General features: G+C 43.4%; 1 protein-coding gene across 1 annotated transcript; it reads left to right on the top strand.

Annotated features, from left to right (window-relative positions):
* The first annotated feature begins 271 nt into the window (after positions 1 to 271).
* LTA3 (Dihydrolipoamide acetyltransferase, long form protein) lies at positions 272 to 23,069 on the top strand. The gene is made up of 20 exons (XM_078581340.1): positions 272 to 382; positions 455 to 563; positions 1,255 to 1,311; positions 1,592 to 1,634; positions 1,704 to 1,734; positions 6,165 to 6,214; positions 6,309 to 6,353; positions 6,446 to 6,519; positions 6,604 to 6,673; positions 6,776 to 7,180; positions 15,124 to 15,184; positions 15,267 to 15,311; positions 15,401 to 15,484; positions 19,857 to 19,933; positions 20,944 to 21,006; positions 21,140 to 21,210; positions 21,295 to 21,355; positions 22,541 to 22,601; positions 22,674 to 22,754; positions 22,848 to 23,069. The coding sequence occupies exons 2-20, from the start codon at positions 535 to 537 to the stop codon at positions 22,904 to 22,906; spliced, it is 1,467 nt and encodes a 488-aa protein (XP_078437466.1). The 5' UTR covers positions 272 to 382; positions 455 to 534; the 3' UTR covers positions 22,907 to 23,069.
* Positions 23,070 to 23,077: the final 8 nt, after the last annotated feature.

Here is a 23,077-nt window from a genome sequence, read left to right as displayed (position 1 = left end):
GACTCTATAAATAAGTTCATATTGTAACAAGCTTTTCACTAACTAAGTGAAAATACATTCTTTTATTACTTGAATTGTTTGAACGTGTAAGTTCTTCTCAGGTTTAGAACTTACAAAAACCAGGTCAATGATGAAATGCCTCATATCTGCTGCAAAGCTATTACAACCATTGTGTATATTTTACTTGAGCAAAATTCCCATCATTCAGCATTTTTTAGATTTTTTTAAAAATAGGAGGAGGAATATTGGGGACTCTATAAATACGTTCATTTTGTAACTAACTATTCATGTGGAACAAACAGGGTAGAGAGCCGATCGAGCGTTGCTCATTTCGTTGACCGATCGGTCAGGCGGAGAGCAGGAGGACGATGAATTAGTTATGGTATGAAATTCGCTGCGCAACAAGTTTTCTTTCTATGCTAGTTTTTCCTTATCGTATGATCTCGGTGGACAGTTGCTTTTGGATCGAAGGAGTCGTCGCCAAATCCTGTTTAGAGGCCTCAAGGAAACTGCTGTTCAAAATTTGATCTTAAAATGTCGAGGTTTCGCCATGTTCTCTCGCGGTATGTTGTGTTCGCGATAATTTTCATTTTTTCGCGAGACTTTGGATTTTCCGGGCTCTTAATTCCATAGGACTATCTGCGGAGGCGCTTAGATCAACCGCATTGCCCTATTTTAGATTTGGTAACTGTTCTTGGTTGTTTATTGCTCAGTATATTAATTAGGCAGCCACTGTTTGTCATTTTACGTTGTGTTTGTGATTATTTTCATTTTTCGCGAGGCTCTGAATTTTGGGGGCTGTTGACTCCATTAGAGAGTATGCGGATGCACTTAGACCAACCGCATTGGCCTATTTTAGATTGATATCTGTTGTTTCTTGGTATATTACTTAGGCAGCCACTCTATGTTATTTGACAATGTTCTGTTTGTCATTCTTTTCATTTTTGCGAGACTCTGGATTGTCGGTGTCTTGATTCCGTTAAGAAAATCTGCGGAGGCGCATAAATCAGTTGTATCGCCCGAATTCAATTTGATATATGTTTAGTAGTATTTCTTGCCAACTAGTTCACTCTTTCATTCTCTGGAGGTCTTAAGTCTAATGTGGAAAATCTTCTATCAGGTGATCCGGATGCGTTCGTTCTTTTTATCCTGTGGACGTCATATCTTGACTTCTTTGCCTATGTTGAAACTTAGATTTTCATCTAATGCCTTTCATGTTTCATTGATTTTTACAAAAGAATACCTCTTGCGCAGTTTTGCTGGATCTAGAGTTTCAATCGGGACTGTGTTACATGGAAAAGTTGGACATGGGTATGCATTATATTTTTAATATGCTTTAGTGTTTTCATATGAATATTTCATTGCACAGCCTACAACATTTTATCTGTTTGTTTCATCCTGTTTCTCTATAGAGAGAAAGCTATATTATTGTGTAAACAATCCGTCGAACATAAGTGAGCGGAATAGATAAATTTCCATCTTTCATGTTCGTTTAGGAACCGGCTAATCTAACTTTACTCTATATAACTCCTTGTCCCTTACTCATTATTATGGTGATATCTCTCTAAAGTTGTGATCTTGTTTTCTCCAGGGATCAATCGCCTGTTTTCTTGATAAGCCCTTTTGTAGGGAAGGTAAAAGTTAAAATTTTAGAAAAGAATTTCTCAAAGACGCAGATGCACTAAAACAGATCATTTTTTTAGAGCAATGAAGTGCGAAGATTCTCATCTTCAGGTATGCTTGCTCTTGTTACTCATTTTAATCTTTCTATGTATCACTTACAATAAAAAAATTCATCCTACTTTTGTGGACTCTGGTTTAATTTGGTTGGAATGCATGTTCTAACCAAATTTGCATCAGAAAATGAATTTGAAAGATTATTTGATTACACATTGTCTTCATTATCCATATTCTCAGGGAACTTGAAAATTGATGGCCTCATCATTCTTCTTCTGGCAAGAGAAATTGGATGGGAGAGTTTCTCTGCTTGGGAGATAGAGGTGCCTTAGGGGCTCTCTTGTGGTTTGTGGGCCAATCATGCTCCCCTCCACCGAGACCCTATCCTAGAGGGAGAGTGCATGGAAACCTGCTGGTTAGTCAATGCTAATGGCTCCCGCTTGGTTATATGGTGACCCCACTTCATCTGAGGCTTCAGTTTGCATGCCTCATCCTCATTTGCAATGATTTTTGAAGATGGTACTGGGTTTGGAGGGTCACAAGTTCTTGATAAGCAAGGGATCTTGGATAAAGTCTATCATGTCTTCGTTATTGGGAGGCCTAGAAGATAAACTAGAGGTGCAACAAGATTGGTTGAAATTCTCGATTTTGCAGACTTTATTCCAAGTTTCTCATTCTTTTCTGTCTAGAATTTTTTGGTTTGAGGGCATGTGATATGGCACTAGTAGAAGATTGATAGAGCTCCTCATGTTGCATGTTGGATAACAATATTTCTCATCCATCTACATCTTCATGCATATTCACAGCCCAATTCAAACTTGCTTCGGCAACTTCCAGAAATGGTTCAATCCCCGAAGTTATTGTTACAGCAAAGCTATAGCTACAGGTTCTGGGGATCCAAGAATAGTAAACTGTTTTGTTCCAATATCCTGCCAATTGCAAATAGCATTTCCTGTAATCTGGTCTGCCAATCCACTGCAAATATGTATTTGAACAATGCCTGATTACCGTAATCTAGGCATATTGCTTCAGACGACTTTGTTGCATCTTAAGTACCATATTTATCCTTGAAGAGCTCTTAGTGGAGGCCAACAGTGAAACATCGTCTCCTTTGCCACTGGTTGGGACGCAAATGTGTGGTGCCAGATGACTTCTTAGTGTTCTTGTGATCGTTAGGGCAGGCTGATCAGGCCGGCAATGCCAAGATGAAGATAGAGATGCCGATACAGTAAATCAGCATAGCAGAAAGGATCAGATGTCAGTGTCTAGAACTACGTGTAGTAACCTATAACTTATAACAGTTCACATCTAAGCTTTGTTGTCAAGGTAATCAAGGTTTTTACTGTGTTGAACTTAGCTACCGGTGCAAAGGTCTCAAAGTAATCAATCCCTTTTGACTGGGTGTAGCCATTAGCGATAAGCCTGGTTTAATGTTTCTCTAATATTCCATCCACCTTGTACTTTGGAGTATACACCCACTGACATCCTGCAAGTTTCTTGCACGGTGGTTACCACTAGTTCCCATGCCTGATTTCTTTTTAGGGCTTTCATCCCATCATCGATTGTCCTCTTCCTCTCTGTAACAAGAGGAGGCGCAGAGATGGTGGCTCACGTACAAGTCTCAGACGTAGGAATTTAAATGCCTGAAGGTGGGAATGTCTGCAACTATAGAAAAGTGAGCTTGTGAAGGGTGAGGGACATTTTTCAGCTTCTTTCAAGAAAAGTTATTGTAGTTCCAGGCAGGAGGTTCTCTTGCTCGGATCTTGACAGGGTGAAGGCTGATTTGACTGGTCCCTTCAACAAACTCGTTGGCATTGATCTGATTCCCCCCTTGCTTTGTCGTTCTGGTCTCTCAACTATTTCTCCATCCCTTATTCTCAGATAAGGTAATTGTGTGACATTTTTCTAATTCTGGACATATTTCAAGATCTACATTTTCTAGTATCTTCTAAGGATTTTGTTGGGACACTCGGGGAGTTCTCACAGAGGCACTTCATAGCATTATCTCTGAGTTGGAGACGGCCCCTCTCCCGCTTGGTGGATCCAAGCTTCCTCCCAGACTTCTTATCATGCAGAAAATATGAGTCATTATCAAGGGATAAACCTCCATTTAATATCAACTACAAGTTTATGAAAGGAACTCAAATGCGCCTTGAGATCATGCACATGTAATACAGAATCTAATATTCCCAGTCTGCTGAATTCATCCCGATCAATCCCAACAACCAGAAGTTACCCTCCGCCTGCCATCAGCACATTCCTGTGTACTTAAATAACTGTGTAGTTACTAAGGTGTTCCAGTTGGGTGTCAATGTGATCTGTGGCTTGCTCCAGCAGTGTGCTGAAAGATTTTGGAGCCTTGTTTCCCAGCAGGTATCCCTCTTATAATATGCAGACGATACCGTGTTTTTCGTAAAGGGGGCTGAGGAGGAGGCTATGAACCTATCCATTCTGCTAGACCTATTCACGTATTGCTTGGGACTACATATTAACTGCACGAAATCAGCCTTTGTTAGTTTCAGATTATCTCAAGAGGATGAAGCTCTCTGTTCCAGTACCTTGGGGACACCTAGTGGTACAATTCCCATGAAATATTTGGGTCTGCCATTGATAGATGGGCATCCAGTGGTGGAGAAGGTAGAGTTGAAGTTGGAGGGATTGCAAACCGGAGTGCTGTCGAGGGCGAGATGATTGGTGCAGCTGTGACACATGTTCCCAACAATACCCATATTCTAACTCTCAGTGCTGAACTTACCAGTCAGGGCCAGGAAGCGTCTGGAAAGAATGATGAGAAAATTTACATGGAAAAGCAAAGGATCAGAGGGGAAGGGGGATGGCCCTTGTATTGTGGGATAAAGGGTGCAGACTAATTTTGTTTGGGGGGTTGGGAGTTCTGAAATTGCAAGATTTCAACGCATCATTAATGGCCAAGTGGGTGTGTAGACTCATGGCACCGGATACAGCTATGGGTACATGGGTTTTGAAAGACATTATGGCTTGAGCTTGGACTGGGAAATTCGTGTGGCTCAAGTCAGAATAGCCTCTGCATTCTGGCAAAGGCTGAGGCAGGTGTTTCCCAAGACACATTTATGCACGGTCAACCTAAAACACATTCCTAAGTGTTGGATTTCTTTGAAGCCAAGCTGGGGGATGGCACATCATTCCGTTTTTCGCTAGATGCACAGTCAACCTAGGACACATCGAGGGCAGAATTCCCACATGTGTTCATCCATGCATGGACCCCCCCATGCCATAGTTCGAGAGTGCTGGGGTGAAGCGGCATTGTCACTTCACCGGTAGCGACGAAGCAACAACCTGGCCAGACCAAAGAGTGGAAGATTATCTGAGGATGCAGATTACCTTGATACACTTACGTTCATTGAGAGAGACACAGGACAGGTGGGAGTGGATAGGCTCATCCTTCTCAGTTTGGGATGCTAATGCGAAGATCAGCCGCAGACACATAGGGGAAAACCTGAGGGTCCTCTGCGCGTGTCGCATTATATGGCGACAAAAGTTCCCCCTTTAGGTGAGTTTTTTTTTGTTGGCTGCTCCTTTGACAAAGACTAGTGACGAAGGTCGTCCGGAACAGATGGCTCCCAGAAACTTCGACGGAGTGCGTTATGTGCGCAAATGGTGATGCGGACTGCACCCATATCTTATTTGAATGCTTGTTTTACGAGTGGTGTGGACCCATCAGCCAATCACTGGGGTGGATGTCTCCTCAGAAGAGGCCTTTCGGGACTCTATACAGAGTGGTGCACTCAGGGAACAAGAGGGCCAGGGTTGACCCTTCACAATGCTCTGGGCATTATGGCTGCACAGAAATGAAGTTATCTTTAACAAACGGGAAGCATTGATGGATGCTGTAGTACAAGCAGCCATGGTTTTTTCCTCAGCATGGTTTAAAGGCCCATGAACAAGGCCCGGGCCAGCCTTTCATGCCTTATGTGTACTTGACGATCATATATTTTGATCTCATCAGGAGGTGTCACAAACTTTGTGTGATCTCCCCTATCTTTCTTCAAAAAAATATAAAAGATAGAGATAGTGTGCCTTTTCTTCTTCTTCTGGATTCTATTTTTATACTTCTTGATGATGTACTGGATACACATTATTTCCCTGACATACATACTACTCGGGGGTTCTCCTCCTCTCCTACTATCTTTCGCCAATTACATGTCTATCTGATGATATAGCTTTCCATGAATGATATTTTTATAATTGAATGAATTTACTGAGCTTGGGAAAAAACTTCCCTCTATTTTGAATACTATGTAAAATTCTGAATCAAGTAGTTGAATTGTTTTATTTTTATTCTTAAGATATTCTCTATGGGATTCTGTGGGCTTGTTTTGGTAATGGAGTAAGCTCTATTAACTATCCAGGAGTAGGATTCTAAAGTTTTTCAGCTACTTGATTCTGTTCTTATACATTGACTCATCCTGTGTATTTCTGATTTATAATCAACTGGTTGATTGCTGCAGAAATTCCAGCTCATATTGTTCTTACCATGCCAGCACTATCTCCAACAATGGTAATGAAAATTTACCAGCTTCACTTTCAAGCGGTGTTACACTCTAGTTTGACGTCAGATAATATTGATTCTTTATTTCAAATTGTCTCTGCAGAATCAAGGAAATATAGCAAAATGGAGGAAGAAAGAAGGAGATAAAGTTGATTTTTTAATAATCTATTATAAAAATTTTGACTTTAGGGTATTTTCTTTGTTATGTTTCACAACTTTGTGATTTCTTCCATCTTGCAGATTGAGGTGGGCGATGTTATCTGTGAGATAGAAACAGATAAAGCAACCCTTGAATTTGAAAGTCTTGAGGAAGGGTAGTTTCACAACCAAACTTTATCCATGATTTTCCGATGTTCTTGATGTTATGAGCTTAAAGGTTTGAATTATGCTTCTGTTAGATTCTTGGCTAAGATAGTTGCTCTTGAAGGTTCAAAGGATGTGCCCGTAGGCCAACCGATAGCTATCACTGTACGTGTTTGGCTTGTGTTCTTTCACCGCTTATTTTTTTACTGGAAAAATGAATAAGGGTAGTCTCTGAATCAACTAATGTTTTGTTTTTCGTTATCCAAGGTTGAGGATCCTAATGATATCAAAAGTGTGTCAGATTCATCATGGATCAATCCAGAGATAACGCTGGAAAAATCAACGTCGATTAAGTCGGAAGAGAAAGAGAGCCCCAGCACGGGTCCTGTGAAGAGGATAAGCCCATCTGCCAAGTTACTCGTCTCAGAGTTTGGTCTGGATGTTTCTTCAATTAGGGCATCAGGTCCTCGAGGTACTCTCTTAAAAGGTGACGTATTGGCTGCTATAAAGTCAGGAGATAGTTCAATCAAAGCCAGCACTTTGACACAACAAACACAACCGATTGCATCTCATAGCCCGAAGTTAGATACTCAGCCTTTGACAATTAAGTTGAGCAAGAACTCTGGGCAGGCAGATTCTTATGAAGATTTGCCAAACAGTCAAATACGTAAAGTATGTTATCTCTTTATCCAATAACTTTTTATCTTTCTGTATTTTGTCACGATATCATGGTCCATTATAATTCACAAGGTATTGTTAGTTTTCCAATCTTCCTCTCTTCTACTTAAGCCTCCAGCCTCTGTCCTGTTTAGGGTTAGACACAACCCTAAAAAAGTGAACGCAAAAGATACATTTCTGTTTCTCTAGGCTAGTTATACATACTGGCTATTACAAGGTGGGCCTGGGCCAGTAACTAAAGCGGGCAGGGGCCCGACTTAAGTGATTCAGAAATATAAGGATTTTAAACGTGGTGGGCCACTCATACATCGTGGCCCACTGAAAATAGATGCAAAATAAACAACACAAACATCATGGATATTTAAACATACTTCTTGAGTCTATAATATGATATTATTTATCCAATGTTAGAACTAGATTTTTTTAATGTCTGTACCATCTTGTTTTCAATTTTGGAGTTTTGCTCAAGATTGAGGATTGTGTCAAGAAATTTTTTAGGTTGTTAAAGACATGTCAGGTGAACATAATCAACTGACAAACATATGACCCGAGAACTTTTAAGGGGGGAGGACTTTCTGAATGTCTCCTTCCTTTCAAAATATTCCCTAAAGTGCTTTGTCATTATGAAAAATCCGGCAAGAGTAAATAAATGAAATGAAAACAAATATGAGGTAAAACTGACAGGATCTCTCTCTCCTTGACGCGCACTCTGTCTCTACTATTGGCCTGGGGTTTCATAGAAAGACAAAATCCTCTATTGTGAGAATGACCTGTATTAATATTGGTTGCATAAGTGGTAGTGCTGGGCCAGCCACAAGCCTTAAGAAGATCTGTTAACACTGGATCAACTTTGGGTTATAAATGCAAATACAAAGTAGATCTTTGCTTTTTGGAAAAAAAGATGGTATTAAAGAAATATTACAAGAGAGATGGACTTAAGTGAAATATCACTTAAGTTAACATCACACAAGCTTGGATGTTTGCAATGTTGAGCTTGGTCTCCATTTTCTGAAAATTTTGGTGAATATGTCTGCCACCTAATCTGTAGAACAGTGAATCATTAGATTGATATATCCAATCTCAATCTTTTTTATAAGTGCCGGTAAATCTCAATATTATCTTTCTTTTCATGTTGAATATGATTGTTTGCAATTGCAGACGTGTTGTCGTAACTCAGTAGGATAGCTTCTTGACCTTCTCACATTTAATACTTCTAAAACTCAGCTGAGAGCTACTGTTGCTGCGGCTTTAGTACACTTCAATCTGCTTTAGCCCCTAAGTTGCTGTCGACTTCTCTCCTCTCCTGGAATCCTATTGGACACTGAAGAGGTTTCGAATGAGTATCTTCTTGACATCAAAGGATGGTAAAAGAGAGTACGTTGAGCCCCATTCGAGATTCTTGTAGGTGTATCTCAAGAGGCTAACAAGAACTAAGGTTCAATAACAATAACAAAAACAAAAGAAGAAGACTTCCCAAAATAACGAGACATCCTTGGGCGACAGCTCGAGCATCAAATGATGACTTACATTTAGACACCTTTTCTGATTTTTCTTTTTCAGATTCCATCTCTAGAGCCACTAGGGCGCAGGTCCACCCTAGAGATGGAGCAGCAAGGGGACTGTTCATTCACATGTCATTGAAGCCAGAAGCATTCCCATGGGATACAGGGTGGAAGCAGAATTGGAGGCTATGGTCAAACCTTTGGGCTCTCTAAAAAATATCATCTCTGACGGTTTGAAGACAGGTGACCCCAACAAAGTGCTGCTGGAGGTAGAGGGGCCCCACGCAACCACGCTCCCACCTATACTCAACTTTTGGGGCCCGGATGGCATCTTCGAAGTTTTGCTTGTTACAATACCACCGCCGGCACCGCCGTCAGCGATTAGACAACCGGAGGTTGATGCAAAAGATCAGGAGGAGGAGATCGCGTCAACAAAGACGTCAACAAGGAGCTCAAAGGAAGTTGTGGCAGCCTCGAGTGGAAGCCAGCCGGACATCACAGTAGGGAGACCCCGACAGATGGGGGAGTATGTGACGATGTTGACCCAAAGATCACAAGCCAAGGACACCCGTATGTAGATGCACCAACTTCAAGGGGGCCACAACCTGATGAAGGAAGGGAGGAAGGTGAATTTGTGAGATTGTTCCTGGCGTCAACTCAAAGCGACGGGCTGGCAGCTAGAGTGGAGGGAGGCCAAGCAAGTCCAGACACGTTACCCCAGACTCTAGGCACTGCGACAAGAGATTTGGTTACCAAGATTAGTGATATGATGGAAGGCCGACAATCGCGAACAAGCAGAATAGGCGAGGAAGGTCTCATTTACAAATGTAAGAAGCTTGGCATCCGCCATGAAAAGAGGCTAGTAGCATGGGTCAAAGCCGGTAAAAGTGGACGTATGATGCTAGCAGCGAAGGGCATGTCAAGGAACAACACCAAAACAGAATGAGTGACGAAGGAGTCAACAGAGACACGAGGGAAAGGTAAGGAGATCATGAACGAGACCAACAGTCAGGAAGTAGAGACTGACCACCTGCGTAAAACTAGCGAAGAGGACCATATTACTAATCCTCGGGCTAAAAGAATAGCGTCAACCCTGGGTCTAAGGTTGACACCGATTGAGACAGGGGCGAAAGATGGTTCATCATGAGATGCATTTCATGGAATGTTCGAGGCCTCCGAGATGAAGGTAGACGGAGGGTGGTGGGGGGCTACCTGTGAGAATGGGGGGCATCAGTGGTATGCTTACAAGAAACCATGTTGGAAAGCTGTGAACCAAGGGACTGGAACGTAGTGGGAAGAGGCTTGAGGGGTTCCTAGCGGCAGATGCGGTTGGGCGATCTGGAGGAGTGGTGATTACATGGAATGAAACATGGTTTTCAAAAGTAGCCGTGTGAATGGGGCAATTTACTGTTGCAGCGAAGCTAAAGCGCTTGCAAGACAAATTCGAGCTGGTTATGTCGTCGATATATGGTCCTGTAAATGTCCAACGGCGAATTGAACTATGGAGGGAGCTCGCCGACCTTGCAAACACATTCCAGGGGTGCGCCATGTTGTTTGGTTGGGACTTTAATGTGACACTAGAAGCAAGAGATTGGCCAAATGAAGCTGGAGGGAGAGACGCTGATTCGGAAGCCTTCTAGGCCTTCATTTCGGAGTCATCACTTCAAGAAATAGGGCCCACAGACTGCATTTATACATGGCGAAGCACGTCGCCATGTATAAATGCAGTTGAGCTCATGGAAAGATTCCCACTAGTAGACGTGCGGTAACTTATGCGCTCGATTTCAGACCACACACCCATTGTGTGGACTGCAAATGAGTTGATCAAGAGGTCGACATACTTCAAGGTAGACAAATCGTGGCTCCAAGAGGCGGGTTTCAAAAACGAGGTGACGGAAGAGTGGAGATCACAGCCCAAACTTAGATCAGTAACAGAAACGTTAACGGTGGCGCGAAAATCCACGGGCTGCGACGTCATCTTGTGGAGTTCCGCAAGTGTATACATATGCAAAGAAAGAAGACCAGAAACGAGCCTTTGAGCAGAATCAAGCAACTAGATGACTTAGAGGATACACGGTGCTTGGAAGCAGAGGAAGCTCTCTATAGAAGGAAATGGAGAGGGGTGGTAGCTGTGGAAGATAAGAAACTAGAGACAGACTGGAGACAAAGGTCCAGACAGCTGTGGCTACATGCCCGAGATGCTAACACAAGATTTTTTCATCTAGTTGCAAACGGGAGGCGCAGGTCCAACTATATTGGGAAACTAACAGTGTGAGGCCAAGTCCAAAACAGGCCACAGGCAGTGGGTCGTGCAGTCGCGGATCATTTTCGGGAGCTCTATAAGAAAGGTAGACACAACCGATGGATGTGGTGTGGAAAGGGAGCTCAGACTTTAGCGCACGCACACCAAGCTGAGTTGATTCGACCTTTTGCAGAAGAAGTCAAGGAGGCTATTTTAGGCCTTAACAGTGAAGGGGCGCCAGGCCCAGACGGCCTGCCATTTTCTTCTACAAAGAGTTCTGGGAGCCCGTGAAATCTGGTGTGATGGCCACGCTAGACGAGTTTCAACAAGGGTCAGGTAGTATGGAAAAATTAAACAAGGCATATTTGTTCCTACTGCCAAAGCAGATTAGTGCGGAAAGAATTGAGGACTTCAGGCCAATCACCCTGTCCAACTTCATATACATACTCGTTGCGAAGGTTCTGACGAACAGGCTAAGAGTGGTGATTGGGGATATCGTTGGACCCTCTCAATCAGCATTCATACCAGGTCGCTTACTGGTCGATAGTACAGTCGCAACAAGAGAGATATTAACGGCATGGAAAAGGTATGGGACCAAAGGGTTCATGTGGAAGGTTTTTATTGTTAAGGCGTACGACACACTAGATTGGGGCTTTCTTTGGGCATCAATGAAATGGAGGGGCTTCCCTAGTGAATGGATCAGGTGGGTGAAAAGATGCATTACATTACATTCCTTTTCAGTGTTGGTGAACGGAAGGCCAGAAGGCGGGTGGATAAAACCACAAAGGGGGGTGAGACAAAGATGCCCTCTTGCACCTCTACTATTCGTGTTAGCTGCGGACACACTCGCCGCATGTACGAATCTAGCTTGCGCACATGGCCTCCTAAGGGGATACCAGACACCTAGCTTTCCAGAGGGGATACAGCTATTGCAGTACGCGGACGACACCTCCTTTTTTATAGAAGGCGGGGAGGAAGAAGAAATCTTTCCGCAGTACTCAAGTTCTTCACAGATTTTTCGGGTCTGCAAATCAATCGAGCCAAGTCAGCTTTCGTGAGCAATGGGCTATCTCAGGAGGAGGAGACGCAGTGCGCTGGGGCACTAGGTACGCCAATCGGCAGTCTTCCTATGCGATGTTTGGGCTTGCCATTGACCAATGGGAGGTTGTCAAAAGCGGACTGGCAACCGGTGATAGAGAAAGTTGGAAGATGTTTGGAAGGTTGGAAAGCCAAAACTCTGTCTAGGGGGGCTTGGTTGGTTCCACTGAAGTCAATATTGTCAGCAATCCCCATCTTCTATCTCTCCACTTTCAAAATGCCAGTCGGCATTAGTCAAAGATTAGAAAGCCTGATGTGACGATTCTTCTGGAAAGGCGCAGAATCAGACCGCAAGCGACATTTGGCAATGGTGGCATGGGACACTGTCTGCAGACCCACCAGTCAAGGAGGGCTAGGAGTCTTGCACTAACCAAGTATGAACACGGCATTACTAACTAAATGGTTGACAAGGCTCATGTAACCCAGTGAGGACCTCTTCGTCCAGGTGTTGAGGGATAGCTGCTGTCGGGGTTTGAATTGGGAGGATAAAACAACCCCAATCAGAGGGGTGTCACCCTTCTGGCAAGGCCTTTGCCTAATTTTCTCCTAAGTTCATCAGTTTTACTCAGCCAGGCAAGGAGGCGGCGCTATATTTCGCTTCTGGGTAGACAAATGGGCACCGTGCAGCCCCCTTTGGGATACATATCCGCGGTTATTTGCGCTCACCCAAAATCCTGAGGCCACAGTGGGAGAATGTTGGGATAACATTTGGAACCCGGTAATTGACGACGTTTCGTCAGACCAAAGGGTAGCTTAATTCATGGACATGCAGCAGGGACAGTTGGGTTTGGAATGATGCCCCCTTTTCAGTCAAAGAAGTCTATACAAAGATCCGCCAAGGGAATGAGGACCAAACGACCATATTGACGTGCCAAGCTATTTGGTGCCTAAAGCCTCCCTAAAGGTAAAGATCTTCGGGTGGCTACTGTACCGCAAGAGACTGGTGACTCGCGCCTTCCTGAAACGATTGTACCCAGAGATGTCGATGATTTGTATCTTTTGCACGCAAGGAGAGGAGGAATGTGACCATCTTTTCTTTGCATGCCCTTTTTGCATGATCAACTTGGGCTACTCAAACACATCTGGGAATCAATACGACATCAGCTGAGGCCTTTTGGGAATCCATGCAAATAAATGGAAATAGACGAAAAGAGGAAAGGTGGTTTTCAGGGGGAGGCAGGCCTCACTGGACGGACTCACCCATGAGGTCGACAACCTCATTGCGGCATGGTTCCCGTGAGGGGGGAATAGAGAGAGGAGTGGTTAAGCATGTATCACACGGGCACTAAAGCCATGTACTTCTCGGGTGGTTACCGACTCGTCGGGTGACTGCTTTTTATTTGTTTCAAAAAAAAATCTCTAGAGCCACTAGACAGGCTGCATTCTGTCACAGAGATGAAGAATGAATGGTCAATCAACTCACCTAATGTTTCTTCAATAAGCGAGGAAATTCCATGAGCGATGTTTGACTACTTGTGTTCCTTCAACAGATCTTGTCATTATCCATGGAGAATTAATGATAAAGGAGAAGATACTGAGTACTATCCAAGATACATGCACTGGACATAAATGATGAGAACGTGATATGATCCCCAACTTATTGTGGTCATTCTTGTCATTTGCTTCTTGGATGTTTCCTTTTAAATAGGGAAGCCCTCCCTTTAAAGGAAGCCAAACAGAAGGATATTGAAGTCATTACCTGTTCCGCTCTTTTTTTCTCTATCGACAACGTTCTTGTTACTATTCTCCTTGTCTCCCTCTCCTATATCTCTAATGGCAATCTTACTGCCTGCATCTCTCCCTCCAGTCTTGTCTTTCTCTCTCTCTCTCTCTCTCTCTGAGGATCCTAAATCAAGGATCGTGCTTACTTTTACACCAGGTCAAGGTGCATCGCAATAGGATCCCAACCAGGATCTTATCAGAATGATGTAAAAACTTCCCGCCACACTTTTAAACCACTTTCCAACCTAGTTCTGATATCATGTGAACCCAGTTGAAGTTGCTTCCCCATCATTCTGACATACGAGACTTCCCATTGAGAGATAACTGCTCCAGGTAAGCCGGCCAAATGCAGCCTCCTATCCTCCTATGCTGCCCATGTCTGCATGATCGCTGTCTCTCCCATGACCAACCGTCCTCCCATCCTCTCACTCGTTAATGAATTCCCAGCCAAGAAAATACAGATGTCATCCCCCTCTGCTCCCTTTTATAAGCCTCAGTTTCGAGCTGTGGGTTTTATGGGAAATCAAGATGTGCTCACATGCTTTGCTTAGCATGTGTGTTTTCTCGTGCTGACCTATCAACTCTTCCAGGACTTCTTTCTCTCTTCCTTGTCCCTGTTTCTTCTCTCTGCTCGTTCGTGCTCTGTGGGTAGCAGAGTGCTCTTAGGCCTCTGTGAAGTGGAACTTGATAAACTAGAATAAGGAGAGGTTTTACTTACAACTTTGTGCGTTTTTAAAACTGTTGAGAGTGGGCCTGTCGGAACACCAGGCACGTCTAATAACGTTGATGGATATGCTACCGTTTCTCAAGTGTGACTATGTCAGTCCCATGTGTCCATTCCAAAGAGAGAAGAATGGATCTAAGAAGAGAAAGATCAGAAGTACAGGTTGCAGTCTTACTGCCTGTTCATGGAAGGAAGAGAATGCCCATTCCAATTGCTTACACAGTTTTATCTTCATTATCCCTTTTTTTTTCTTTTTTGCCCTTTTTGTTCTTGTGCTGGGATTTATCTTACATATCAGTCTTCTCATTGTTAGTCCTCCTTCTAAGGATAGCACTGAGGGCCCCCAGTGAAGTGAATCCTGTGACAATAGAAACCCCTTCTGTTATTCAACCGTGGTTCCTACTGCGATATGTAAAGAAATGAAACTAAATAATCTAGCGAGAATTCCTTTTCTCAACAAGAATTCGAGTTGTTTTCCTGTTTGTTGATTTTGCTGAAACTTTAGCCTAGCATTTTTGTACTTGTTCACTTGAGATATGGAATTCTTTTCTTCAACTGATACCATCAGAAACTGTGACATGCCTGCTCGAGTTTCTTACTTTGGGGAAATGTAAGCTTGGATTGCAATTCTGAGTTACTCATACACCAGGTTATCGCTACACGGCTTCTGGAATCCAAGCAAAACACGCCACACCTATATCTATCATCAGGTTTGCTTATGTCATACTTTAGATTATACTTTTTCAACCCTTCTAGTAGAGAGGATTGGCTAATTGCCCCGTCTGTTGTTAGAGGTTACACTGGATCCGGTGATTTCTTTCAGGAATACACTCAAAGGTATTAGATCACATCTTTCTCTTTATCACTTGATCTTTTTCCCTTTTCACTGTTATCATTGACATTTATTTACATGCCTCAACATACAGATCAGCATAACGTCAAGGTTTCTATAAACGACATTGTCATCAAAGCTGTTGCACTAGCTCTGAGACAAGTACCAGAAGCGAATGGCAAGTATTTATAATTTGTCTTCTTCCATGCCATATCAGCTTGATATAAACGTGTGCATCCAGGAAGGATATTAATATAACTTAATGATGAATAGCTCCTGTCAACATTCTGCGGGAAGCTGTTTTGTGAATTTATGTCTTTCATACATAGTGATCTTTGCCATTTCATCAAATTTTTATCCATATTCTGTGGTCTTATTATCTTTTTTATGGATCTGAATTGGCTTAAGAACCCAGAGATTCATTTATATGCTGTTATTTTTATCCATTGATGTGTTTGTAAGATGTCGTCTACTATCAATGAAATTCTCTTGGTGTTTTCTTCAAAGAAGGATGCCAATTTCGATAGATCAAATGTCAGAGAACAGAACAGCCTCCAATGGCAAAAATAAAAGTGGACAGAATGTCAGAATGGTAGAGAGAAGAATGGAGACGAACTGAAGAGATCCGAAGTAGATCCCTCTGATTCTGGCCAGTGGTGCTCCTGTTGCTCTGAGCTCAATTGCTTGCTTATTCCCTTCCGTCTCATTGCTTCTTGAAAGGAACTTTGTTGAACTTCCTTGGATGGTCCTTTGATCTCCTAAGAATGCTCCTCTCTGGTCCTCTGCTGGAAAAATCCTGGTGGCTAAGGTTGAACAGGTCAAAAGATTCATTTTCTCATTTCACTGGGCTGGTTAAATACCAGCCAATAAAACAGCGAGTGGCCCCCACTGACCTTCGTGACTTTTTCTGTGAATAAGTCATGTGATACACTTAGCGTGGGCCACTTAAACTGGACCACATGCAGCATTTTAAAGCCATAAAATAAATAAGGTTAAGGACGACTTATGATATGTGGCCCATTTACAGAAATAAATTGAAATAAGAAGGATAAACTCCTTTAATCAATAAATCGATGCCCGTGCAAGTTCTGTGCCCGTGCAAGTTACTTCCCTCTTATTTATACTGTGAACAGAAAAACAACACACACACAACATTCCAAAGGAAAGATACAAGTCTTTATAGGGATAACCCTAATAGGGTTATATTAGGGAATAACATGCAGATCACATAAAATATGCAATGTCCACACTCCCCCTCAAGCTGGGGCGTGGATGTTTTCCACACCCAGCTTGACACAGAGTTCCTCAAACCTCGGGGCATGAAGCCCTTTGGTGAAGATGTCCGCAAGCTGATCTGCTGACGGTACATATGGCATACAGAATTTTCCCGAATCCAGCTTCTCTTTAATGAAATGTCGATCGATTTCGATGTGCTTTGTGCGATCATGCTGGACGGGATCATGAGCGATGCTGATAGCTGATTTGTTGTCACAGAACAGCTGAACAGGAGAAGGAACTGGACACCGTAGTTCACTGAGGAGCTGGGTGATCCAAAGTGCTTCACAAAGGCCATGCGCTAATGCACGGAACTCAGCTTCAGCACTGGATCGAGAGACCACCGTCTGCTTCTTGCTCCTCCAAGTAATAAGATTACCTCCCAAGAAGGTGCAGTACCCGGAGGTAGACCGGCGATCAACCACCGAACCTGCATAATCCGCATCGGTATATACCTCGAGTTGAAGACCACTATGACGGCGGAACAGAAGTCCACGGCCAATCGTCCCCTTCAAATAACGGAGAAGGCGATGTGCAGCATGTAGATGGCTCATTCGAGGATTTTGCATAAATTGACTAAGTACACCCACTGAGTACGCGATGTCGGGGCGAGTGCGAGTGAGATAAAGCAGTCTTCTCACCAGTCTGCGATACTGTCCGGGCTCAGCAAGAGTTTCATTTTCATCAACACCAAGTCGATGATTTGCATCAATTGGAGTCGAGATAGGCTTGGAGTCCTCCTTGCCAAGCTCAGAAAGAAGGTCCATCGTGTACTTACGCTGACAGATGAAAATTCCACTGGACGAGTAAGCCACTTCAATCCCAAGGAAATACCGTAACGGACCAAGATGATGAATAGCAAACTCCGAGGACAGATAAGCAGCCAGCTGGGCGATAGTTTCCTTATCATCACCCGTAATAATAATGTCATCCACGTAGACAAGAAGGATAGCAACTCCCCCTGACGTGGAATGACGGTAGAAGAGAGTGTTGTCGCCATTACACTGGCGATATCCACGGGTCTGCATGGCCATAGTGAACCGGCCAAACCAAGCACGAGGAGATTGCTTCAAGCCGTATAAAGCTTTCTTCAAGCGGCAGACAACCGAACTCGAGGTTGAGGGAACTAATGAGGCATACCCAGGAGGTAGAGCCATATAGAGCTCCTCAGTCAAGGCACCATGAAGAAAAGCATTCTTGACATCGTACTGTTGCAAGGTCCAGCCACGGTCGGCAGCCAAGGCCAAGAGAATTCGGACAGTATTCATCTTAGCCACAGGAGCAAACGTTTCTTGATAATCAATGCCATATTTCTGTGTAAAACCTTGCGCCACAACACGAGCCTTGTGCCGTTCAATGGAGCCATCAGAATGCTGCTTCACAGCATAAACCCAACGACTGCCAACCAAGTGCTTGCCCAGTGGAAGCGGAACCAGATCCCATGTATCATTGAGAGCGAGTGCGTGAAGCTCCTCCTCCATAGCCCGACGCCAATGAGGAAGCGATAGGGCAACGTCCACCGTCTTCAGAAGGGAGATGGAGTCAAGGGAGGTGAGAAGAGCATGGAAGGATGGGGAGAGACGATGGGAGGATACGAAAGCGGTTAAGGGATATAAGGGCGAGGGGCGAGTAGAAGAGACGAGGGCTAAGGGAGAATGTTCTGGAGTAGTGGAGGAGGAGGAGGGTAGAGGAGTGGAAGTGGCACGAGATTTGCGACGAGCGAGTGTGAGACCATACCGTTTTTCAGGAGGGCATTGGTGTCGAGGGAAAGGAGCACGAGGAGGAAGAGATAGGTCGGAGGAGGGATCCCCGGGGTGAGTGGATGGGGCTAAAGGAACATCCTCTGGGGGATTAAGCGGAGAAGCCGAAGAGGGAGCAGGAACAGAGGATGACAGATCCACGGTGGGAGCTGGAGGTTCACCTTCAGACGGGACTGGCGAGGAAGGAGGGTTTTGGGGAGGGTGCCGGAGGAGCGGGGGAAAAATAAGAAATTCAAGAGGATCCGACGGTGGGATTAAGGAAGTGGAGTCGACTCCCGAAGACAGTCAAGGGTAGACCGTCGAGGAAGGTGAGACTCCCGAAGAGAGAAGTCGCGCGAGGAAATCCCGAAACAAGTCTTGCGCAAGGAAATATTCCAGGCGAAGACGATAAGTTGCCGACACAAGTCTTGCGATGAGAAAGAAGCTGCCGATGCCGAAAAATAAAGAACCCGCCGATGCGGAGCGTCCGCGTACCGAGCTGCTCTAAAGAAGCCGCCAGGAGTCGATGCGGAAGGTGAAAAAGGCCGCGGAAGGTGAAAAAGGCCACGGAAGGTGAAGAAGCCGCCGGAAGCCGCTGGGAGTCCAATGGCGTAAGAGGATCCGGCAATCCGACGGTGCAGACAGTGGAGGGAGAAGCTCCGGCGGTGGAATAGGTAGCTCAACCCAGGTCGAATCTAGGTTTGGAGCTCTGATACCATGTGAACCGAAAAACAACACACACACAACATTCCAAAGGAAAGATACAAGTCTTTATAGGGATAACCCTAATAGGGTTATATTAGGGAATAACATGCAGATCACATAAAATACGCAATGTCCACATATACTACTCCACATGTGTCAGCTTCTGTGCCCGTGCAAGTTACTTCCTACCATTGCGCTTATGATCTTGAAAAGACTGCACAGCTAGCATTCCAAGTTCCTTTTGATCCTCTCATCTGGCTATGACTTTGATTTTTCCAACTGATCCATAAAATTCGACTAAAATTGCCTTGGGCATCGTAGATACCCTCGTACAATGTTTTTTTACTGCTTTCTTCATGTTATTCAGAGTCCATATCCAAAATATTCGTACAAGTTTGTAATGTTAATCTGATACTGAATTGTTCAGGCGACGCAGTGGAATTCTGTAGACATTGCAACAGCTAAAATCTTATGCAATAGAATTATTTTTCCAACTTTATGTTGAGCATTTTCTTAGGTTTTCTTATTATGTTCATCTATTGCTTTGGTGTTGCAAAGTATTTATGTATATATTGAGGTATATTTTTGGTATCGTTCACTTTTTGACTGCTGAGTTTCTGTGCTGCATAATAATTATGTAGGCCTGGTTATATGTGATTGCAAATCCATGTGACATGCCTGACAGAACCCAAATGTCTTATGCATATCCTTAGTTGTCTCCACCGATATCATCAAACATTTCATATCATTAGAGGAATCAGAATTTGGTGAAAGTATTCTCTCTGCGTTATTGGCGCTTTTCCTACAACCATTTGTTTGTCTGTATTTCAGCTTATTGGAACGATGAAAAAGGCAATGTTTCTCACTGTGACTCCATCGACATATCTATTGCTGTTGCTACCGAAAAGGTGCATTTTCTCCATATTTCATTTCGGAATTCAAAGTTTTCTGTGAATTTTGTAAGCCTTTGTCAGAATTAGAGATAGAGAGTTGGCGGTAGGGTGAGAAAAGGACCCCGTTGCCCTGGGAGCCAAGAAAAATAGAACAATAATGCACTAAAAAAACTGAAATCAGATGGTCTCATCATCCATATTTATAGGGAAGATGAGAATGCTATGTCCAATTAGCAAATGCCGATTAAGGATAATCCTCTCACTTACAACATCCCATCTCAAGCCGATTAATGGATCTCTCCATTGTCATTTTAGAGATGAGGCGACTTTTGACTTAAGGAAGACAGGCAGGACTGCTGCTGGTAGACCACTCCTTTGATCGCAGGTAGACCATGGCTCACCCTCGGCTGGCCATTCCTTGTAGTGTATTCCTGCATGTCTCTCAGGCCACCAGGGTTTGGTCATTCACAACAACATACTATATCTGGCTGCTTCAGCAAATCTGTGTGATTTTTTCTTTTCATCACCTGTCTTTCACTTGGTGATCTTCTATATCTTTATGGCAAGGGCAGCAGGATGATAAAAAGATGACCACTTGTATCCTTTGACTGATGGAGAACAAGAGGTTAAAGATGCAGGCCAAAGTAAGAAGTAGAGGATGGGGACAGAGTAGGACAAGAGGATGGAGAGGAATGAATGTAAGAACGAAGACAATGATGCATCTTAGGGTTGGTGAGCAAGGATGCACTTTGGGAACAAAGAAAAATAAAACAAAATTGCCCTAAAAAAATCTCAAATTATGTGCTCTCATCTTCCATATTTACAGAGAATATGAGAACGCTAAGTCCAAGGCACAAGGTCCATATCTACAGAGAATATGAGAATAGGATATTGAATATTAAATGTTTATATTAGACGATTATAGCTCTGATGACCACAAAAAATGAATGCAAATACCTAGGATATTGTATATTAAATGTTACACAAGAGAGGTAACTCTCTCAGTTCCAACACTTTTTTTACAGGGTTTGATGACGCCCATTGTGAGAAATGCAGATCAAAAGACTTTGGCAGCCATATCCTCGGAGGTATTTCTGTAACTACAGTGGTTTTGTGCCAAACGTGCAATACACAAGCGTTATGCGCATATTTTTTTGTTCACTAAATTATTTCATGTTTGAATCTGTCCGAATTGCCTTTTTTCATCGATCTACAACACAGGTTAAAGAACTAGCTGGGAAAGCTCGTTCAGGAAAGCTCAGTCCTGCAGAATATCAAGGGGGGACATTTAGGCATGTTAATTGAGTTATCCGTTATCTTTTTGTTCAACTCTTCATACCATCATCCTGATATCTTTTCTCTGATATTTAATGCAGCATTTCAAATTTAGGAATGTTTCCTGTGGACCGCTTCTGCGCGATTATCAACCCTCCTCAGGTTTCACTCTACCTTTGCCTCTCATCGAGATCAATTTAGGTGCTTTTTTTCCATTGATGGAAAATATTGTTGGGAAAATGGACGAACAAATAATCTCTCTTTAGTATGGACTCTTCTCTTTATAGGGAAACTGATGGAGAATCTTGGGTAGGTCTCTATTCAGGAAGAATCTTGAAAGGGAAGAGAGAGAACAATAGAAAGATAAGATGGAAAGATATGAATAGCTACAGACCCAGATCAGCGCCATGCTTCCCCATTCCCGACTCATTTCAGCTATTAGGGAAGGTCTAGATTCATATTAAAGGGAAACCATCTTTATTGCTAATGGCAAAAATACCCTTGTTATTGTGGATCTTATCATAACACATAAAAGTCTTTACATGGGAGGAATTGTTCATGAAGCGAGAAAAAAAATCAGAAAAGTGTCTTTCCTACATTTTTCCAGCGTTTCTGTGATACGATCCTCAACCCCCAGGGTATCTTAGGAATTTTAACCCATTAGGGGCATTTTAGTCATCTCATGTTTAGGGTAGATTGTTCCTTCTCTTATAAATATGTATAGCCCTCCCTTGAGGAGGCAGTCAAGAATTAAGGTTAAGATCGGCCCCTTGGCTCACTATCTCGATCCTCCCTGTCTCGATGCCATCCCCTTGACCGTCCAACGATCCTCTATCCCCGTGATCGTCTCACTGGATCTTCAGTCGGCTCTCCTCCAATCCGATCCCTACCTCTGCCATTTGATTCCCTTCTAGACTCCGGCGATCCCCGTCCCCGCGATCGTCAATCCTTCATCGCGTCATCAGGCGGCTCGTCCCTGGTCGATCCCTACCTCCTCTGTTCGACCTCTCCTATCATTCCCGTTTCGGCTCTCCTACCCCGGGAACGTCTACCTCGCCTCGCCCTCTATTCTCCTCCCAGTACGAACGTAGATCAAGGTTCTTATCATTCTATAGGGTTAGACATTATCTCCACGCTGTCTGGAAATTTTGGAGAATAAACGTTTGATCTTGAGGGTGGTTCACTTTTTACTTTTCATTATTATTTTCATTCATTTGCTCATTTGTTCGAATTTCCAAATTCATTTGGCCGCTTTTCTTCGCAGACTCTGGTCTCGGAAAGGTTCATTTTCAATATCTCTCATGGTGTTATATATTGTCCCATAAAGATTTTTACTGTTCCCTGCAGGCTTGTATTCTGGCAGTTGGTCGAGGGAGCGAAGTAGTCGAAGTTGTTGCCGGCAGTGACGGTAAAATCTTCCTGATTGATGTGTACTTATTCGCAGGTGGATGAGTGATTTATTTTCTGCTTGCCTATGCAGGAACTGAGAGGCCGGTGAGTGTTACAAAGATGCATCTTAGCATATCTGCCGACCATCGTGTTTTTGATGGAGAAATTGGGGGTATTGCCTACGAATCACATTGACGTATCGTGTTTGACGAGGAACGAGCGTTCTTTCACGCCTTTAATATCTTTTCATGCCATTTTTTTGCAGGAAAGTTCTTATCGGCATTGAGACTGAACTTGACTGATGTGCATAGACTTCTACTTTAAGGTGCAGGCAGAGAAAGTGAATCAAGTGTGAGTCTTTGATTTATTTTTCTGCTGTGTTAACCGATCTTCGAGCCTTGGAAACTGCTTACAGCTGAGGTTAACCATTTATTTTGGTTTAAATTATCCATTTTATTGACATGAAAAATAAGAAAAGTTTTAGCAACTGGCTTC

This window comes from Wolffia australiana, chromosome 1, assembly GCF_029677425.1.
Source record: "Wolffia australiana isolate 7733 chromosome 1, ASM2967742v1".
NCBI classification, from domain to species: domain Eukaryota; kingdom Viridiplantae; phylum Streptophyta; class Magnoliopsida; order Alismatales; family Araceae; genus Wolffia; species Wolffia australiana.
Note: the sequence above shows the minus strand (reverse complement) of the source record. Positions and strands in the feature narration are given on the sequence as shown.